At 40.6% G+C, this 15289-nt stretch overlaps 1 protein-coding gene across 7 annotated transcripts in view; it reads left to right on the plus strand.

Annotated features, from left to right (window-relative positions):
• The window catches only part of OGDH (oxoglutarate dehydrogenase), a 109678-nt gene that overhangs the window by 57510 nt on the left and 36879 nt on the right, over nt 1-15289 (plus strand). For 4 of the 7 annotated variants that reach the window (XM_027851926.1, XM_027851907.1, XM_027851915.1 and 1 more), the window contains exons 4-6: nt 674-764; nt 9162-9206; nt 14921-15036. In XM_027851926.1, coding sequence (XP_027707727.1) covers nt 674-764; nt 9162-9206; nt 14921-15036 — 252 coding nt within the window. Of the gene's footprint in view, nt 1-673; nt 765-887; nt 991-9161; nt 9207-14920; nt 15037-15289 lie in introns of all 7 variants that reach the window. The other 3 variants (XM_027851958.1, XM_027851950.1, XM_027851944.1) reach the window with 3 other exon arrangements.

A 15289-nucleotide genomic window follows, 5' to 3' on the forward strand; every position in this document is an offset into this window, starting at 1 on the left:
TTTTTTTTAAGACATTCAAATTCTATAGTCTAGGTCAGAAGTTGTTTTGTACCTACTTTGATTTTTACTTGGTTCTCAGTGCACCTGGCTATTCTTTACAGCCATGGAAAAAGAACTCAGGGCACATTATCACAATAACCTTAAAACCAAAGGACTTCCTTGTCCCATCAAGGAATATTGGTGTCCTCTGTGGAAACCTTCAGTCCATTAGAACAATCAGTGATTGGCTTTTTATGAGCCTTCCTTAATTCTGCCTAGCTAGCCAAAGTAGGATGTTCCTGTTCCAAACCAAGGTAAGTTGCTAAACAGCTGAGTTATGTCACATGTTTGCTTTCTGATTGATCTTGGCCAACAGGATAAGAAGGCCAAGTTTGGGACTTAAGGGACAGAACCTTTGGGAATGTTGATTCCCAATGTTGATTTGGGAATAGTTGATTATTAGTGAGAAGTTTATGTCCCCTTATCTCCATAAATACATAAATGTGCTTGGTAGCTGCTTTTTGCTGATTGACAAATTCTGGGAGCCTCTTAGGTAAAGGTAATACTTATTGTGTGAAATTACTGATGGTATAGGTCTCAGTTAGGGCTTTAGTCCCCTTCCAGAAAGGTTTGTCTGAAATGCATGCCTTTTTAAAAATTCGGTTTATTGACTGACTTGTGTTGTTGCTTCCAGGTCAGGGGTCACCACATTGCAAAACTTGATCCCCTCGGCATTAGTTGTGTAAATTTTGATGATGCACCAGTAACTGTTTCTTCAAACGTTGGTGAGAATTACTCTGCAAACTAATTTTAATGTAATTTTACTTTTTTTACCCCCTTCCCTCTTTTTTTTTTCTCTTGTCCTTTTGTATGTGTCCTTTCCTTTCCATTCTTGGCCCATTTCATAGATTCGAGGGCACCATGTAGCACAGCTGGATCCCCTGGGAATTTTGGATGCTGATCTGGACTCCTCCGTTCCAGCTGATATTATCTCATCCACAGACAAACTTGGTGAGGGTTCCTAGAGCAGTTAGTGCCGCACTGCTTGAGCTCCTCTCTCCCTTTCACAGCTGATGGGAGCCAGAATGCTTAACTGATGAGTAGGGAAGAGTCTTAAGTTTCCTTTGTACTGATCACTCTAAATTCATAAGTGAGACTTTTAGAGCTTCCTCAGTCCAGTTTTGGTGCTTTTGGCATGTATTTAGTTTAAATAAAAATTTAATTGGTTTTATTCTTTAACATTAAGCTTCTTATAAATTAGTGGCTTAATTTTTTTTAATTATAGGAGAAGAGGATAAGTAATAGTCTCTAAAATTAAAATGAATTTTTTGTTCTAAAAAAAGGCTAGTAGTGCTAGGGGAAGAAATTTTCAACATATAATAGCTGACTATTTCAAAGACTAGCTCCTTTGCCTTCAGTTTTCCCTTTTCTAAGCCATAAAATGCAGTTCCATATTTGGCCTGGAGCAAAAGCTTGATGAATAGCAGAAGTAGGGACTTTGGTTGAGTTTGGGCTTTGCCCAAGAACTTTCTCTTCCTATTCCCTTTGAGCCTGAAGCATGTCACAGTTCTTACTGGGCTGGAAGCCTTTCACATCCCTTACTTACAGTAGGTATCAATTTCATTGCAAGTTGAATGTGCAGCTTGAGTCTTTGAATTCCTAAATGTCAGTGATCACAATGAGGAAACTTTGGAATGCATTCCCACAGAGTACAGAGAGGCTGGAATCAACAAGCCATTTGGGAGACATGCATGTGCACCACACAAATGGAATCCTGCTAGAATTAAAAGGCTGCAGAGACATCTGAGGGAATCCTCACTGCATCCCTTACCCCTTCCTCTTAATTTCAGTCGAATCAGAAGGCTGGCATTTGATTAGTTCAGTGCAGGATAACTGCTGAGCTCTCTTAACCACAGGTGCTTTCCAAGGGTTAATCCATAAATGTCCCTAGTGGCATGCTAACCTGAGCTGGAGCAATCATAATTATCACTAACAAAAATGGCTGAGGTGCCCCACAGGAAAAGCATTGTGCATGCTAACAGTTTGATGATTATCTAGCTACAGCTACAACAAAGGCATTAGCTTACTCACAATCCTACTTTGGAAATTGACATTTTGGGGAGGGGAGGGAATACAGAAGAAAAATCTTCTACCTCATTCTGTTGGAATTTGTGGACCCTTACAAACACAAGTGCATTGTAGATGTGGAATGCCAGAAATGTCTCGTGCATCTAAGCTTGCAAGATCTTTGTTTCTAGGACTGATGTTATCTGTTTGTCATTATGTTCCTTTTTCTTGACTCTCTCAGCATGATATAGTTTTCCTTTTCACTTTCCCTCTGTCATAGTCATACCTTAGTCATAGCAAAAAAAAAAACAAGTTTAGAGGAAATTTTCTGAATGTCATTTTATCCAGTGTCCTTATAGACATTCCCAGCGCAAGGCAGTAAGTGTGTTTGTCACCTTTGTTCCAATCAGCCTAATGGCTTTGGAATGGGTCGTGAGCTGATTCCTGTCATCTGTGGCAGAGCCAGGCATATCATTGATGATAAAGGGCTTGAAGAAGCCCTGTGACTATTTATGTACCATGATGGAATCCTCATGATCCAGGATGTAATGATTCTGTCAGTGCAGGGATCTTTGGAACCCACCCTGCCACCCACCAATTATCTTAAGTGTTGGTTGGTTTCCTGGTTAACTAGCATTAAGCTACTAAACACTCCCAGTTTGCTCCCTCTAAACCTTTGGTGATTTTACAGGTTCATGAGGCCATTGCAGAGTATACTTTTTAAAATTCAGGAAGTCCTCAAGAGGCAATGGATCTTGGGTAGAGTAGGGAATAGTCAGCCGGCAGAATCCATGGAGGAGTCCTTGATGTAACTAATACCACACTTGCCACCTCTGTTCGGTGGCATATTTGGCCACATTCAGAGCCTATTTTCTTAGAATATGGGCTGAGTAACTGTTTTTCAGACCAGTGATCCAAGTTCAAATCTTTGGGTAAATTAAAGACTCTAGAGCCATTCTAAGCTGTGGAATAAGGAACTCTGAAGCTGGCAGCAATAGCTAGTGAGCTTCAGGGAATGTTTAATCCATTCATTTAGCTGGAAAATTGCGGGTCATTTCTTTGTTGTCCCATTGAAGACATTACTGTAACTGAAGAGCATCATAATACAGAGTGAATACAGGACAAGGAATCATAAAACATAGAATTTTAGAGCTAGCCCTTTTGCTTTACAGATGAAAGAACAGGGGCCCAGAGATTTTAAGGTACTTGATTAAGGATACATAGGCAGTTAGTGCCAGTCCAGCCTGGAACTGAATTCTCCTAATGAAACATTCAGGATAGATTTAATTTGCTTTTGCTTCTAAGATGTGAGTAAATTTTACTTCCAAGTAATTTTGCAACTTAAAGGGATGGCTGAAGGTCACCTAGTACAGTCTTCTCATTTTCTAGATAAGGAAACTGAAACTCCAATTCCTTCATGTATTTATTAAGCCACCTACTATGTGACAGGCACTGTGCTAGGTAAGATGGAAATGATCCTCACCCTCAGGGAACTTACAGTGGAATGTCTATCAGGGAGAAAGAATGTGTATAGTTAAATAAGTATAAAATATATACAAAGTAACGGGGAGCAAATCCTAATACTTGGGAATCGGTAAAGGTGGTGCTTCAGCTGAACATTGGGGTAAACTAGGGATTCTATGAGGCCAAGGTTAGGAAGGGAGAGTGCATTGTGGATGTGTGCAAAAGCATAGAGATGGAAGGAGATGGAAGGAAAAGTACGCCTTGGCTGAATATAGGTATGCAAAAAAGAATAATGGGCAATAAACCTAGAAAGACAAAGCTATATTTAGTTTGTATGTGGTTTTAAATGCCTAACAGAAGTCTGTGTTTTATCCTAGAGGCAAGGGGGAAATCACTAGAGCTTCTTAAGGTGGGGAGTGACATGGTCAGAGCTGGGCTTTGGCAATGTCAGTTTAGCAGCCATGGTGTTTAGAGAGGAGAGAGTGAAGGTAAGGATACCAGTTAGGGTGCTGTAGACCATTGGGGAGGTAAAAAGGATCTGAGCTGGGGTGGTGACCTTGTGAGTGGACAGATGGAGATGGGTGAAAGAGATGTTGAAGTAGACTTGGCAGCTGATTAAAAATGAGGATGAACAGAGGGAAAAGCTGGCTATGACTCCTCAGCTGCTGGAAGAATTGATGGTACCTTCAGAAGAAATAGGGAAGCTAAGAAGAGTTCCACCTTTGGGGGAAAACATTCTGTTTGGAACATGTTGAATTTGAGCTGCTTATAGGACATGGCAGTTGGGAGTGTCGGGCAGACGATTGATGGTTCAGGACTGGAGCTCAGGAGAGTTGAGGCCTAGATTGATAACCTAGGACTGCTTCTCAGTTGCATAGAGAAGGCAGTTGAATCCGCAGGAGCTAATGAGTTCACTAGAAGAGAGAAAGAGAAGAAGGCCCAGGAAAGAACCCAGGGGTCCACTGAGACAAAGGGGATGTGAAGAAGCAGCTGGTTAGGTAGGCCAGAAAACCAGGAGAAAATGGGGTCAGTAAGCAGAGAGGAAATGGAGGCAGAGTATAGCCAGCTTTATCTAGGATTTTGACAGTAAAAGGGAGGAGAGAGGTAAATGGAATGATAGTTTAAAGGGAAAAGGGGATAAACATTCATATAGCACCGACTACGTGCTAGACATTGTGCTAATAAGTGCTTTACAAAGATACTATCTCATTTGATCCTCACAACAACCCTGGGAGGTAGGTGCTATTGTTATCCCCATTTTGCAGTTGAGGAAACTGGGGGAAAAGGTTAAGTGACTTGCCCAGAATCACATAGCTAGTAAGTGTCTGAGACCTAATTTGTTTTGTTTTGTTTTGTTTTTAGTGAGGCAATTGGGGTTAAGTGACTTGCCCAAGGTCACGCAGCTAGTGCGTGTCAAGTGTTTGGTCTGAGGCCGGATTTGAACTCAGGTCCTCCTGACTTCAGGGCCGGTGCTCTATCCACTGTGCCGCCTAGCTGCCCCTACTGAGACCTAATTTGAACTCAGGTCTTCTGAATCTGGATGATTGAGGAGTTTTGTTTTTTTTTTAAGTGTGGGGCAGATTTGGAAATATTTGTAGACAGCAGTGAAGAAGCCAGTAGATATGGAAAAGTTGGATATCAAGAAAGAGGATGATAGGAGGGCAAGCCATCAGAGCAGACAGGAATGGAATTAACATGTTGAGAACACACCCAATTAATGACAGACATGAAACTAAGAATAGTTTCTTACAAGCTACAAGATTGCATTTTTTTTCCACATTTGTCCTTGAAAGAGAGTAAGCAGGGGTTCACAAAGGCAGAAGGTGCCTTCCTGCCTAAACAGCACCTTATCTCATGCCCCAAGCCCTCCCACTATTGACTTAAATATTCATTTCCACTGCTTTTCAAGGCTGGAAGTGTGAGGAGAAGATATTTTCATTCCTATAATTCTAAATTGAAACCAGACTTTTTACCAAAGTAAACCAGAAAAACCAACCACTGTATATAACGTTGTTTCTATGGGTCTTATAAACTAGAATTTTTTTCTGTCTGATTCCTCCTTGTGACATTTTTACACATTAGATGCAGTCAACCTCTAAAAGCCAAGCAGACCTCAATCTTGATTTAGTTATGATGTGAGTAACAGCCTGCTTCGAGGGTCTTTGCTGCAGTTTCAGTTCATGAGTTCTCAAGAAAAAGAAAGTACAAACCAAAACTTCCATAGACATGTTGGGGTTTTTTGGTTTGTTTTTTAAGGCAATAGATTCTTCCCATCAGGATAAGAGTCTGACACCTATATGTGTGAAATTAGTTACCAGAAGAGTCAAGTTTTCACCAGTTTGGCTAATTGCCCTTCTTTGAAGATCTATACTTTCTATAGTTTTGTTTTTTTTTAAAGGATAAACTGAAAATTCATTACAGATATTTCTTTGATTATAAATGGAAGCTACATAGCTCCAGCCATTTTAAACCTTCCTCCCCTCTCTCTATTTACAATTCATAAAACTTCATTTTTCAGGTTTAGAAAATTGGGAGGGTCATGTGTTATTTTTTTATCAAGGAAAGACCTCTTTTGTAGAGCAGCCTCATCATCTCTTGGCTTGTGAAAAATTTTCTGCTAAGGCAGTTATAAGTTTGGGTGTCTTTTTGAACCAGTAGGGTAATATGGTTTAACAGGAACCAGATTAACCTGAGAGGGAAATCATTCTTAATTAAATAAAATGGTGGGGCAGCTAGGTAGCGCAGTAGATAAAACACCGACCCTGGAGTCAGGAGAACCTGAGTTCAAATCTGGCCTCAGACACATAACACTTATTAGCTGTGTGACTCTGGGCAAGTCACTTAACCCCAACCTACTTAACCCCACATTAAAAAAAAATTAAATAAAATGGTGTTGTGGGCATGGTTGTATGACCCTTAACCTCTTAGTACAACAGAGCACTCTCTAAAACTTAATCTATAATTAAGGCTGTGGAGCAGGTGCTAATCTGAAGGAGTAGAAGAAAATTCTTTAAAGGGATTTCCTCACAGCAATGAAATCACAGGTTTCATCACAATATTTTGTTGTTTAAAGTGCTGGATGTGGTGCTTGAACTTTTTTGTAGAAAGGTACTTGGTAGGGGCAAAGTTGTTATTTGTTGAGATACACTGATCCATGAAAATAGACAGTCTCTTAAAAAGTTAAAAATTTGAAAGAGTAATCTCTTTATCTTGTAAGTGTTGAATCTTGTTAATTCCCATGCCATCTCAGGTGAGTTGGCTCCCATAGCTTCTCTGGGTTATGACATCAACCCTTTTACTTCACTAAACAACATCAAAGCACCAGAAACTCTCCTTAGCCCTCTGCCTTCACTAGAAATCTCATTACCTCTTAACTAGTTAATTTCTGTATGTTCCCTCAGTGATTAACAGAGCTTAGTTACCCTAATGCTGGGGTGAGAGGTTGAGGTAGAGAAAATGGGGAGTATGTAGAAAAGTAAATCCCTGTATTAGAAATAGAGGAAAATAAATCTTAGCTAGTTAGTAATTAATGGTGGTATAGCAAGATACTTAAAGCATAAGAGCTGGAGGGAAAGAGGGGAAGACAAGCTCATTTTTCTTCATGCTCTGCTCTAAATTAGGCATTTGCAAAATCTCCTGCACTCACATCCTTCCCCTCTTGTCACTGTGCAAGGACAAGGGACAGTGTTATCATTTGGCCACTGCTTAGACATGTACAACATTGCTCAGTCTTCCAAGAATTTGCTCCTCTGGCACAGACAAAACCAAATAATTTCTTTATCCCTTGTTGCTGTAGCATAGACTTCACTATACAAACTTCCATCATTCTTGAATCCTTGAAAGCTTTTGCCACAATTTCTTGGCTTCCTGATTTTGTCCTCTTTCCTCACAAAGCATCTGAGCAGGAACCAACTTGATCAATGGGGACTTCTGCTGCTTTTTCCAGCAAAAAAAAACTTGAGTGGAATCCGCCTTGAGTCATTGAAGACTGCATTGTAGTCCATAGCATCACATGACTACTCATTTAAAAAAGATATATTCTTTTGGCATTTTTTTTAAAGGGAGAAAATGTTACTGAATTCAAGTCCAGGAAAATATGAGTATTTTCTATAAATGAGACTTAGAGTTGTATCTTCCAATGTTCTCTGGGCTCATTTTCTTCATTGGCCTTTGCAGTGTTAGTGATGTAGCATAAGCTCAGGGGAATTTTGTAATGTATGTAATGGCATGGTCATGAGATCTGATGCTTTGGATTGGATAGAAAGAAATCTCAGGGTTCTCCATCCTTAGAAAAGAGAGAAGGAAAGTTAGTTAAGACACTGATACTTTAAGACGCCTTTGGATTTCAGATTTTATGGAATACAGGCAAGATTAGGCCTCCTTCCCAAATCATATTGTGCTTTTGAGAGCCCAAGTAAAAATCAGGAGCACTGATTTCATTTCTTTAGGGTCCCCCAACTGTCTTTTCTCATGACTTCATTTGGTTCAGAGTTGCATACCTTTATTGTCCTTTATTTTCTCAGTGCCATTAAAATCAATCTAAGATGTTAGTGAAGAATCTGGCCGTATTCTGTATTCCACACTCCGTATTCTAAGGTCCTTCCCTAAAATTGTAGAACTCGCCTTTGACATCCAAAAGAGCATTCAGCTGCCCCTTGACAGTCTATTTTAACCAAAAATGCCCAGTTTTTTAGCATTCCTTGGAGATGGAGCTTTGATGACCTCTGAAGAGTGGCTCTCGGGCTGCCTCCAGCTTCCTGCACCACACTACACACCTTTTCTCTCTCTCTCTCTCTCTCTCTCTCTCTCTCTCTCTCTCTCGCTTATCATTAGCATGTCTCACCAGGCTTTCTGATATCCAGGCAGCTTGAACTGAAGTATGGAGTACTTTGTACAGCTAAAGATAACATCCTGATTTTCTCCCTTGACAGATAAAGGATATTGAGGAAAATACAGGTGTTATAGAATGCTCAGCCAAAAGCCCACTGGGGAGGAAAACGTGCAGCTACCCATCTGTTGCTGCAACACTCTTTTTAATTTCATTTTTGAAAAATCCTTGCCGGTAAATTTCTATCTATGCTGGTCATGGCACCATTTTAGGAATATCAGTGAGCAAGTAATCTTTCTTTGGAAGCCAAGAATCTTCCTCTCTTTCAGAGTCTTAGGATTTAAAGAATGATTTACATCATCTGTTAAACTGACCTTGGAGGGGAAAGGGTACACCAAAAAAACCCAGATTTTTGTATTTTAATTTTCCCTAATGTTTATTCAAAGCAACCTAGATGGATATATTTGACTAATTAGGAAAATTGCCTTAACATACTTGGAAGTGTAGAAAGATGAGGGTTTCTCAAACCAGGCTGCCTGATTGCTTCCATGCGTCAGTGAGAACTGGCTCCCCCCACCCCCTCTCATTTTTATTGATCAAATTTCCAGCTGTTCTACAACAGATTTTCCATCTCTGTTTCCCAGAGTAGTCATCTTCCATTTCACAGAGCAAACCACTAATCCTTTTTCCTTTGGTGTGATTATGTTTAAAGTTATTTTAATTGTGCTTTCCCTGACTGCTTTTATGGTGTAGTGTTTTTAACTAACTCTTACTGTCTTTTTCCCTCTGCACTCACCTCCCTCCTTCTCCCCTCACCTCCCAGATCTCGCAGTTTTCCAGGAGCGACTCCGAATGCTAACTGTAGGAGGTATGCAAAGAACAAGTCTCTCACCCTTCTGGAGCTGAGGACTTTATTCAAATCGAATGTTCAACTTTTCTGGGCATGCACAATTTGGGGAAAGTTGGCACAGCTTCCCAGTCATTCGTCAAGTGTTTTGTTTGCAAATTGTTTCAAAACTTGTTTTTCCCATCCCTTCATCTGTCACATGTGATCTGATTTTTGTTTTCCCATCCTTTGTGTTTTTGCAAAAGCATTTTCTGTCTTCATGTAAACACCCTGCTTCAACTTGAGTTTCTGGTCTTTGGCATAGTGTTTAGGCCTCTTGGTGCCACTAGCCAAGAACCAAGCAGTGGTCATGTTAAGTTCTGCATGTTAGCGGGTTCTTTTCTCTGTGTTCTGTTCTGTGGCTCCTCCTCAGCCCGGGACTCTTCCAGCTTCTGTTGTTCTGCTACCTCAGTGTTTGGGAAAAATTCTTTTCTTGGTGTTGCCCTTAATTTGAAGGACAACCAAACTGGTAATAAGACTTCGTTGGAATGGGCAGTATACATCTCTTCCTGACTGAACAACTTCGCTTCCTGAGGTTCTCTTCATTTATGGAGAATGAAAAGGAGCAATGGATATAGAATTTAGCTTGGCTTTTAAAATAATCTTGGCCTGCCTTCACCTGCCATCCTGCTTAAACCTGTCAGTCTCCTCCTGAACCTTGGCCTTCACCAAATTCCTGTATAGGTAATCTCTAATGAATTCCTCGTCTATTCTTTGTCATGGTCATCACATCAGTAAGAATCTGATCTATGTAAGTACCAGAGTTTAAAATTTGACTGAAGGACTAGAAAGCAGAGGCCAGTCCTTCTGTGATTTAGCCATAGCCCTAGGTAAAAGTCAGAGGAAACCAAGAGAATTACACATCTAAAAACCTTTCCCAGGGATCTCTGGGAAGCTTGGATCTTCAGCATCTGTGTTCAGGTTGTCCTCTTCCTGAAAGAGATTTTCAAGGCATATATACTTGGTTTTTTAATTCCATAAGCACACTGTTATCCTTGGGCCGGTCTATTTTGGATCACAATGAGCTGTTCTCAGGAATGAGCTTTGTCAAAAACAAGTAAAAATTTCCCCAGTAATAAAATAAAACTGTTTCTTCCCCACCACCCATTAACTGTAGAGCAGACCATTACAGTGAAGAGTCCCTTCCAGTCCCTCTCTTTCTAGAGGAAATGCCGGGGGGGGGGGGGGGTATCTTAACAGAAAGGGCTTGAGGAAGGTATGATTTGCTTTAGAGTTTAAAATTTTATCCTACAGTACAACCTGCCTTCCAGCAAGGCTGAGTGTGTGTGTGTGTGTGTGTGTATGTGAGAGAGAGAGCTGTTCTGAGTGAAAAAATTAAATATGGGATATGATTTTTTTAAGTTAAAACCTTTTATTCCCTCTGAATAGCTGCTGCAAAAAAAAAAAAAAAACTGGGGCAGCTAGGTGGCACAGTGGATAGAGCACCGGCCCTGAAGTTAGGAGGACCTGAGTTCAAATCCAGCCTCAGACCAAACACTTGACACTTACTAGCTGTGTGACCCTGCGCAAGTCACTTAGCCCCAATTGCCTAAAAAACAAACAAATAAATAAATAGCTGCTGCAAAATTGTGACTCTTTTTGGTTAAAGTTCCATCACTTTATTATAGTGGAAAGAACATTTGATTTAGAGTTTCATGACCCAGGTTCAAATCCTGCCTCTGTCACTACCTGTGTGACCTCAGGGAATTCATTTAACCTATCTGGGCCTTAGTTTCTCCATCTGTAAAACGTTGGATTAAATGGCCTCTAAGGTCCCTTTGAGTCTTAAATTAGTGAACCTATAATCTATGACCTTTTTGATTTCATATTAAGAAAGAGAGGGAACTTAGTGGTTAGATAAGAGAGATCACATGGTAATGGGGTGGTTTTCTTCATTTTTGGATAGCTAGCCTGTGATAAAAATGGGAAGGAGGTGAGAGTAGCATGGGATATTGTCATGTTGTGTAGTCATTTTTTCAGTTGTATTCGACGCTTCATGATCCCATTTGGGGTTTTCTTAGCAAAGATGCTGCAGTGGTTTGCTATTTCCTTCTCCAACTCATTTTACAGATGAGGAAACTGAGGCAAACAGGGTTTAGTGACTTGCCTAGGGTCACAGAGCTAGTAAGTGTCTGAGGCCAGATTTGAACTGAAGAAGGCAAGTCTTCAAGCCTAGCACACTATCCACTGTGCCGTCTAGCTGTGCCTCATGCTCCCTCCCAAAACCATAGATTGCCATCTGGGGTTTTGGGATGTTTTTCTTTTTCTTGAGGACCTGTGATTTCATTAGGCTCTTACTAAGGAAACTCCCCCTAACAAACCATCTGCAATTTATAGGCTTAGAGAGTTGCCTGAGGCCAGGAGGGTCTAAGTGACTTGCTCAGGTTCATATAGACTACGTGTCAGAGGTGGAATTTGAACCCAATTACTTTTTGTTTGTTTGATTCAGAGACCAGCTCTCCCTGTCCACCTATATCACAGTGCTTTTCAACCTCGTTCTTATCATTAATGCATGCAGTTGTTGTAGATATGTTTATGCAGGTCCTGAGGTTAAGAATTATTTAGTTGGCTTTCCTGTGTTTTATAAAACTGCTGAATTGAAAAAAGGAAGTTTTTGACATTACTAGGGTCCTCACAAAGATTATAACCAAAGCCTTCTGATGAAATCAGTTTGGATTTTTAGAGTCTAACAAGGTCAGAACAGAGAGGCTGCTTTGGTAGAAGCAGGTTACCATATTAAACTCCAAGTTGACAAGGCCTTCAGGTCCCTGTCCTTATCAGGGGACTCTGAATGTCCAGGTTTTAAGCTGTAGCTAGTTCCAGGCTCCCTGCTGATGTGGTGCACACCATGCTGTGGAGGAAGATCTTTTCTTTCCCTGCTCGCTGGCCATCTTCATTAGGTGGGGAAGCCATAAGGAAGGTCAACTTTCCCCTGAGCCCTAAGTTTTCTTCCTGATCTCTCAAATTTTCCCTGTTGGCCAGGGAAGTTGCATATGTGTGTACATGTGTACACAGACATATATATTTTCTTAGGAGAAAGGTACCCAATTATTTCAACAAAGTCTGGTAGGTGTGATTCCTTCTGAACCTGAGCAATATTATCAAGGTTTCCATTTCAAACGCTGCAGAGTCAGGGCCAAAATTCTTGTATTTTAAGGCAGAATTCTTAAGCAAATTATCTTTACTTGGAAAATAGAATGAAAATCTCAGTGTCCATAGCCATGACTTTTCATACTGATGCGATGATAGCCATGTATGTGCCTGGGAGGAATCAGTGCCCCTAACATTCTTACTTAGCAGCCTGGCTCAGTTCATTCCAGACACTAACAGCAGTGAGCATAAATTTCCTATCCATGAATTCTAACTGGCTCCCTTAGTTTGCAGTCAGGTAGGTGGCAGTAGTGTGATGAAAATGAACCTGCATGCCTAGAGGCCACTTGGAATTGCTTTTGCCTCAGCTACCATTTTTTTTTTTTTTTTTTTTCACTCCTTCAACTCCACTCCCCAACCCCCTACCTTTTCTCTCTTTGCTGCTGTGGGAGAAAACAGACTGCTATTCAAAGTCCTGTCCCTGACAGATGTTCCTCTCCATCACCTTATCCCAAACCCACTCCTTTTCACCGATAGTTCTCCAGCTTAGCAGGCCCCTCCCTTTCATTCCCCTGGGAATTCAAGCCAAGCAGAATGAGGACAACCACCTGGAGACTGTCATTCTGCTTCCCACCTGTAATATATCCCCCCTGGCTCTAATATTTCTCTGAAGAAGGAGGAAGAAAAATTCATTCCCAGAAACAGGAACTGAAATGGAAGATAGGACAGCCTGGGGTAATGTGCCTAAGAATGGTATGAGCCCTACAGTGGTAACCCCGGATAGTTGAAGAAACCAAACACCTTCTGATATTCTGAAAGGCCGCTGCTAAACCTACTCCTCTACCCTTTTGCTTTACTGGGGGAGTCCTGCATCATACCTACCTACCTGTCTGGACTGCTTCCAGGAAGAGGATCCTTACTTCTCCCCTCAGTGCTCCCTCAGAAAAAAAGGGGGGATGAGGAGAATAGGTGACCTAGAGTATCTGTTGCCCTCCATTGTTTCTGCTACCACAGCCTTCAACAAGCCTACTTTGTCTGCTGTTGGCAAGGTGAATTGTGAATTCTATGTTTTTGGATTTGCCCTGAGGTTTGGATGTTCCTAAAAAGCTGTGTCTTAGGGCAGAATGCTTCATTTCTAGCTAGGCTAGGCTTCTTTAGGACCCTCTGACAAGGGCAGATCTACATAAATGCAGTATCTAGTGAGTCTCTTAACAAATGGGAAAGATAAATAAGCACAGAGAAAGAAGCAAGTCCTTGAGGGGTGGGGGGTGGGGGTGCAGTGTCAGAATTTAAATTTCCCAAGCTAGTAACTCAAAACTTGTCTTCATGGAGGAGCAGAGCAGAATAGTTTGAAGGAATGTGGGCATAGCCTTTGTAGTAAAGATAGTCTTATCATATGCAGTCATTGCACAAATTTGCAAATACCTCTCCAACCCAATAATTACAGTTTTCTTTTGCCCCTTTTTGTCTCATGGAGACTTAAGAATACACTAAGATGAAGAAGCAAAATATTCTACAAACCTGAGAGCTCACTTAGTAATAATCATGGAGAATGGGCCCATTTGAAAACCAGCCACCATTTTGTTTCAGGGTGATGATATGAACTGTGAATTTGCTCTCAGTGTCAGTCTGTTCATTACCAAATCTTGTGAGTCAGTTCCTTTGAGAGTTATCCTGAGGGGTTGAATAGGGTAGAGAGGGAGTCATTTTAAAGACATTTGCTAGTAAGTGGTACACCAAATTTTACATGAGGAAAGTGCGCAGTGTTGAATACTCAATACTCAATACTCAATAGGTATTCAATAAATATTTGATTAATTGAAAAGCAAAAAAAAATCTGCCAGTCAAGTTCATTTTGTTTTTTCTAATTTGAGTTGTTTTAGACTGAGCTAAGGAAAGCAGGAATTTGGAGGGTTCATTTTAGTTTTAGTTTTGTTTTAAAGTATTCCCCACTGCATTGTCCTGTTACTTATCTCCAGTTTCTTTAGGGCCAGTGGTTTCTATTCAGATTTTCTGATGCACAGCTTTAATGCCTGTTTCTTTCTGGTTGTTTTCCTATTTCATTACTTATTCTTCCTACAACCCTTTTTGTTGTCTAACTAGAACTATTAATCCCTTGTTTTTTACTCTCTCCCTTAACTGTTTTTGAACCATTTGTGGCTAACTTGTTCAAAAGCCATTTGTGATCTTTCCCTCTCCACACCCATACTCCCCCCAAATGATTTGGGGGGCCTGGAAATGTTTGTGAACATGGGATTAAAATTGTTACAAATGGCTTCCCTACTAGGAGCATTTGTACACAAATCATGTATTTATTGTTTAACTAGATTGTCTCTCTTAACGTTGCCCATTAATTTTTGTTCCTTGTTTTTGTTTCCTGCTGAATTTTGCATTCCTGGCTTTGAATAATTTTATTACTTATTTTCATGCAAATTTGTTCCCTAATTATATGTTTGGTCTGGTATGATTTTTTTTTCTCATTTTTTTCTCCTGGGGGGGAGTCCTTTCCCCCCTTTCCATAAATAATTGGTTCCTGTGTGGCTGTCCCGTATTCTGCAAATACATCTCTCCTCTTCTGGCTTGTCCCACCCACAATAATCCTGCAGGGTTTTATGGATTGGATGAATCGGACCTAGACAAGGTCTTCCACTTGCCCACTACTACTTTCATTGGGGGAAAGGAGTCTGCCCTACCACTCCGAGAGATCATCCGCCGGCTAGAGGTAAGAGACCTCTTATGTGATGTGTGTCAGCAGCACAATAAAAGTCATAGAGTTATTCTTGGATCTTTTAAAAAAAAAAAAAAAAGCATGGAAACCCCTTTTGGCCCTTCATAAGCTGTAAGTAGAGTTCTGTTTTCCTTCTGTCACCTAGTGGGAACACTTCACACAGTAAAGGGGCTTATTTAAGATCATAAGATCGTAGCTTTTTTTTGTTGTTAAAAATGCCATTAAGTTTATAAGAATTAGTTTTAAA

This window comes from Vombatus ursinus, unplaced genomic scaffold (genome assembly GCF_900497805.2).
Source record: "Vombatus ursinus unplaced genomic scaffold, bare-nosed wombat genome assembly UNPS02000580.1, whole genome shotgun sequence".
NCBI lineage: Eukaryota > Metazoa > Chordata > Mammalia > Diprotodontia > Vombatidae > Vombatus > Vombatus ursinus.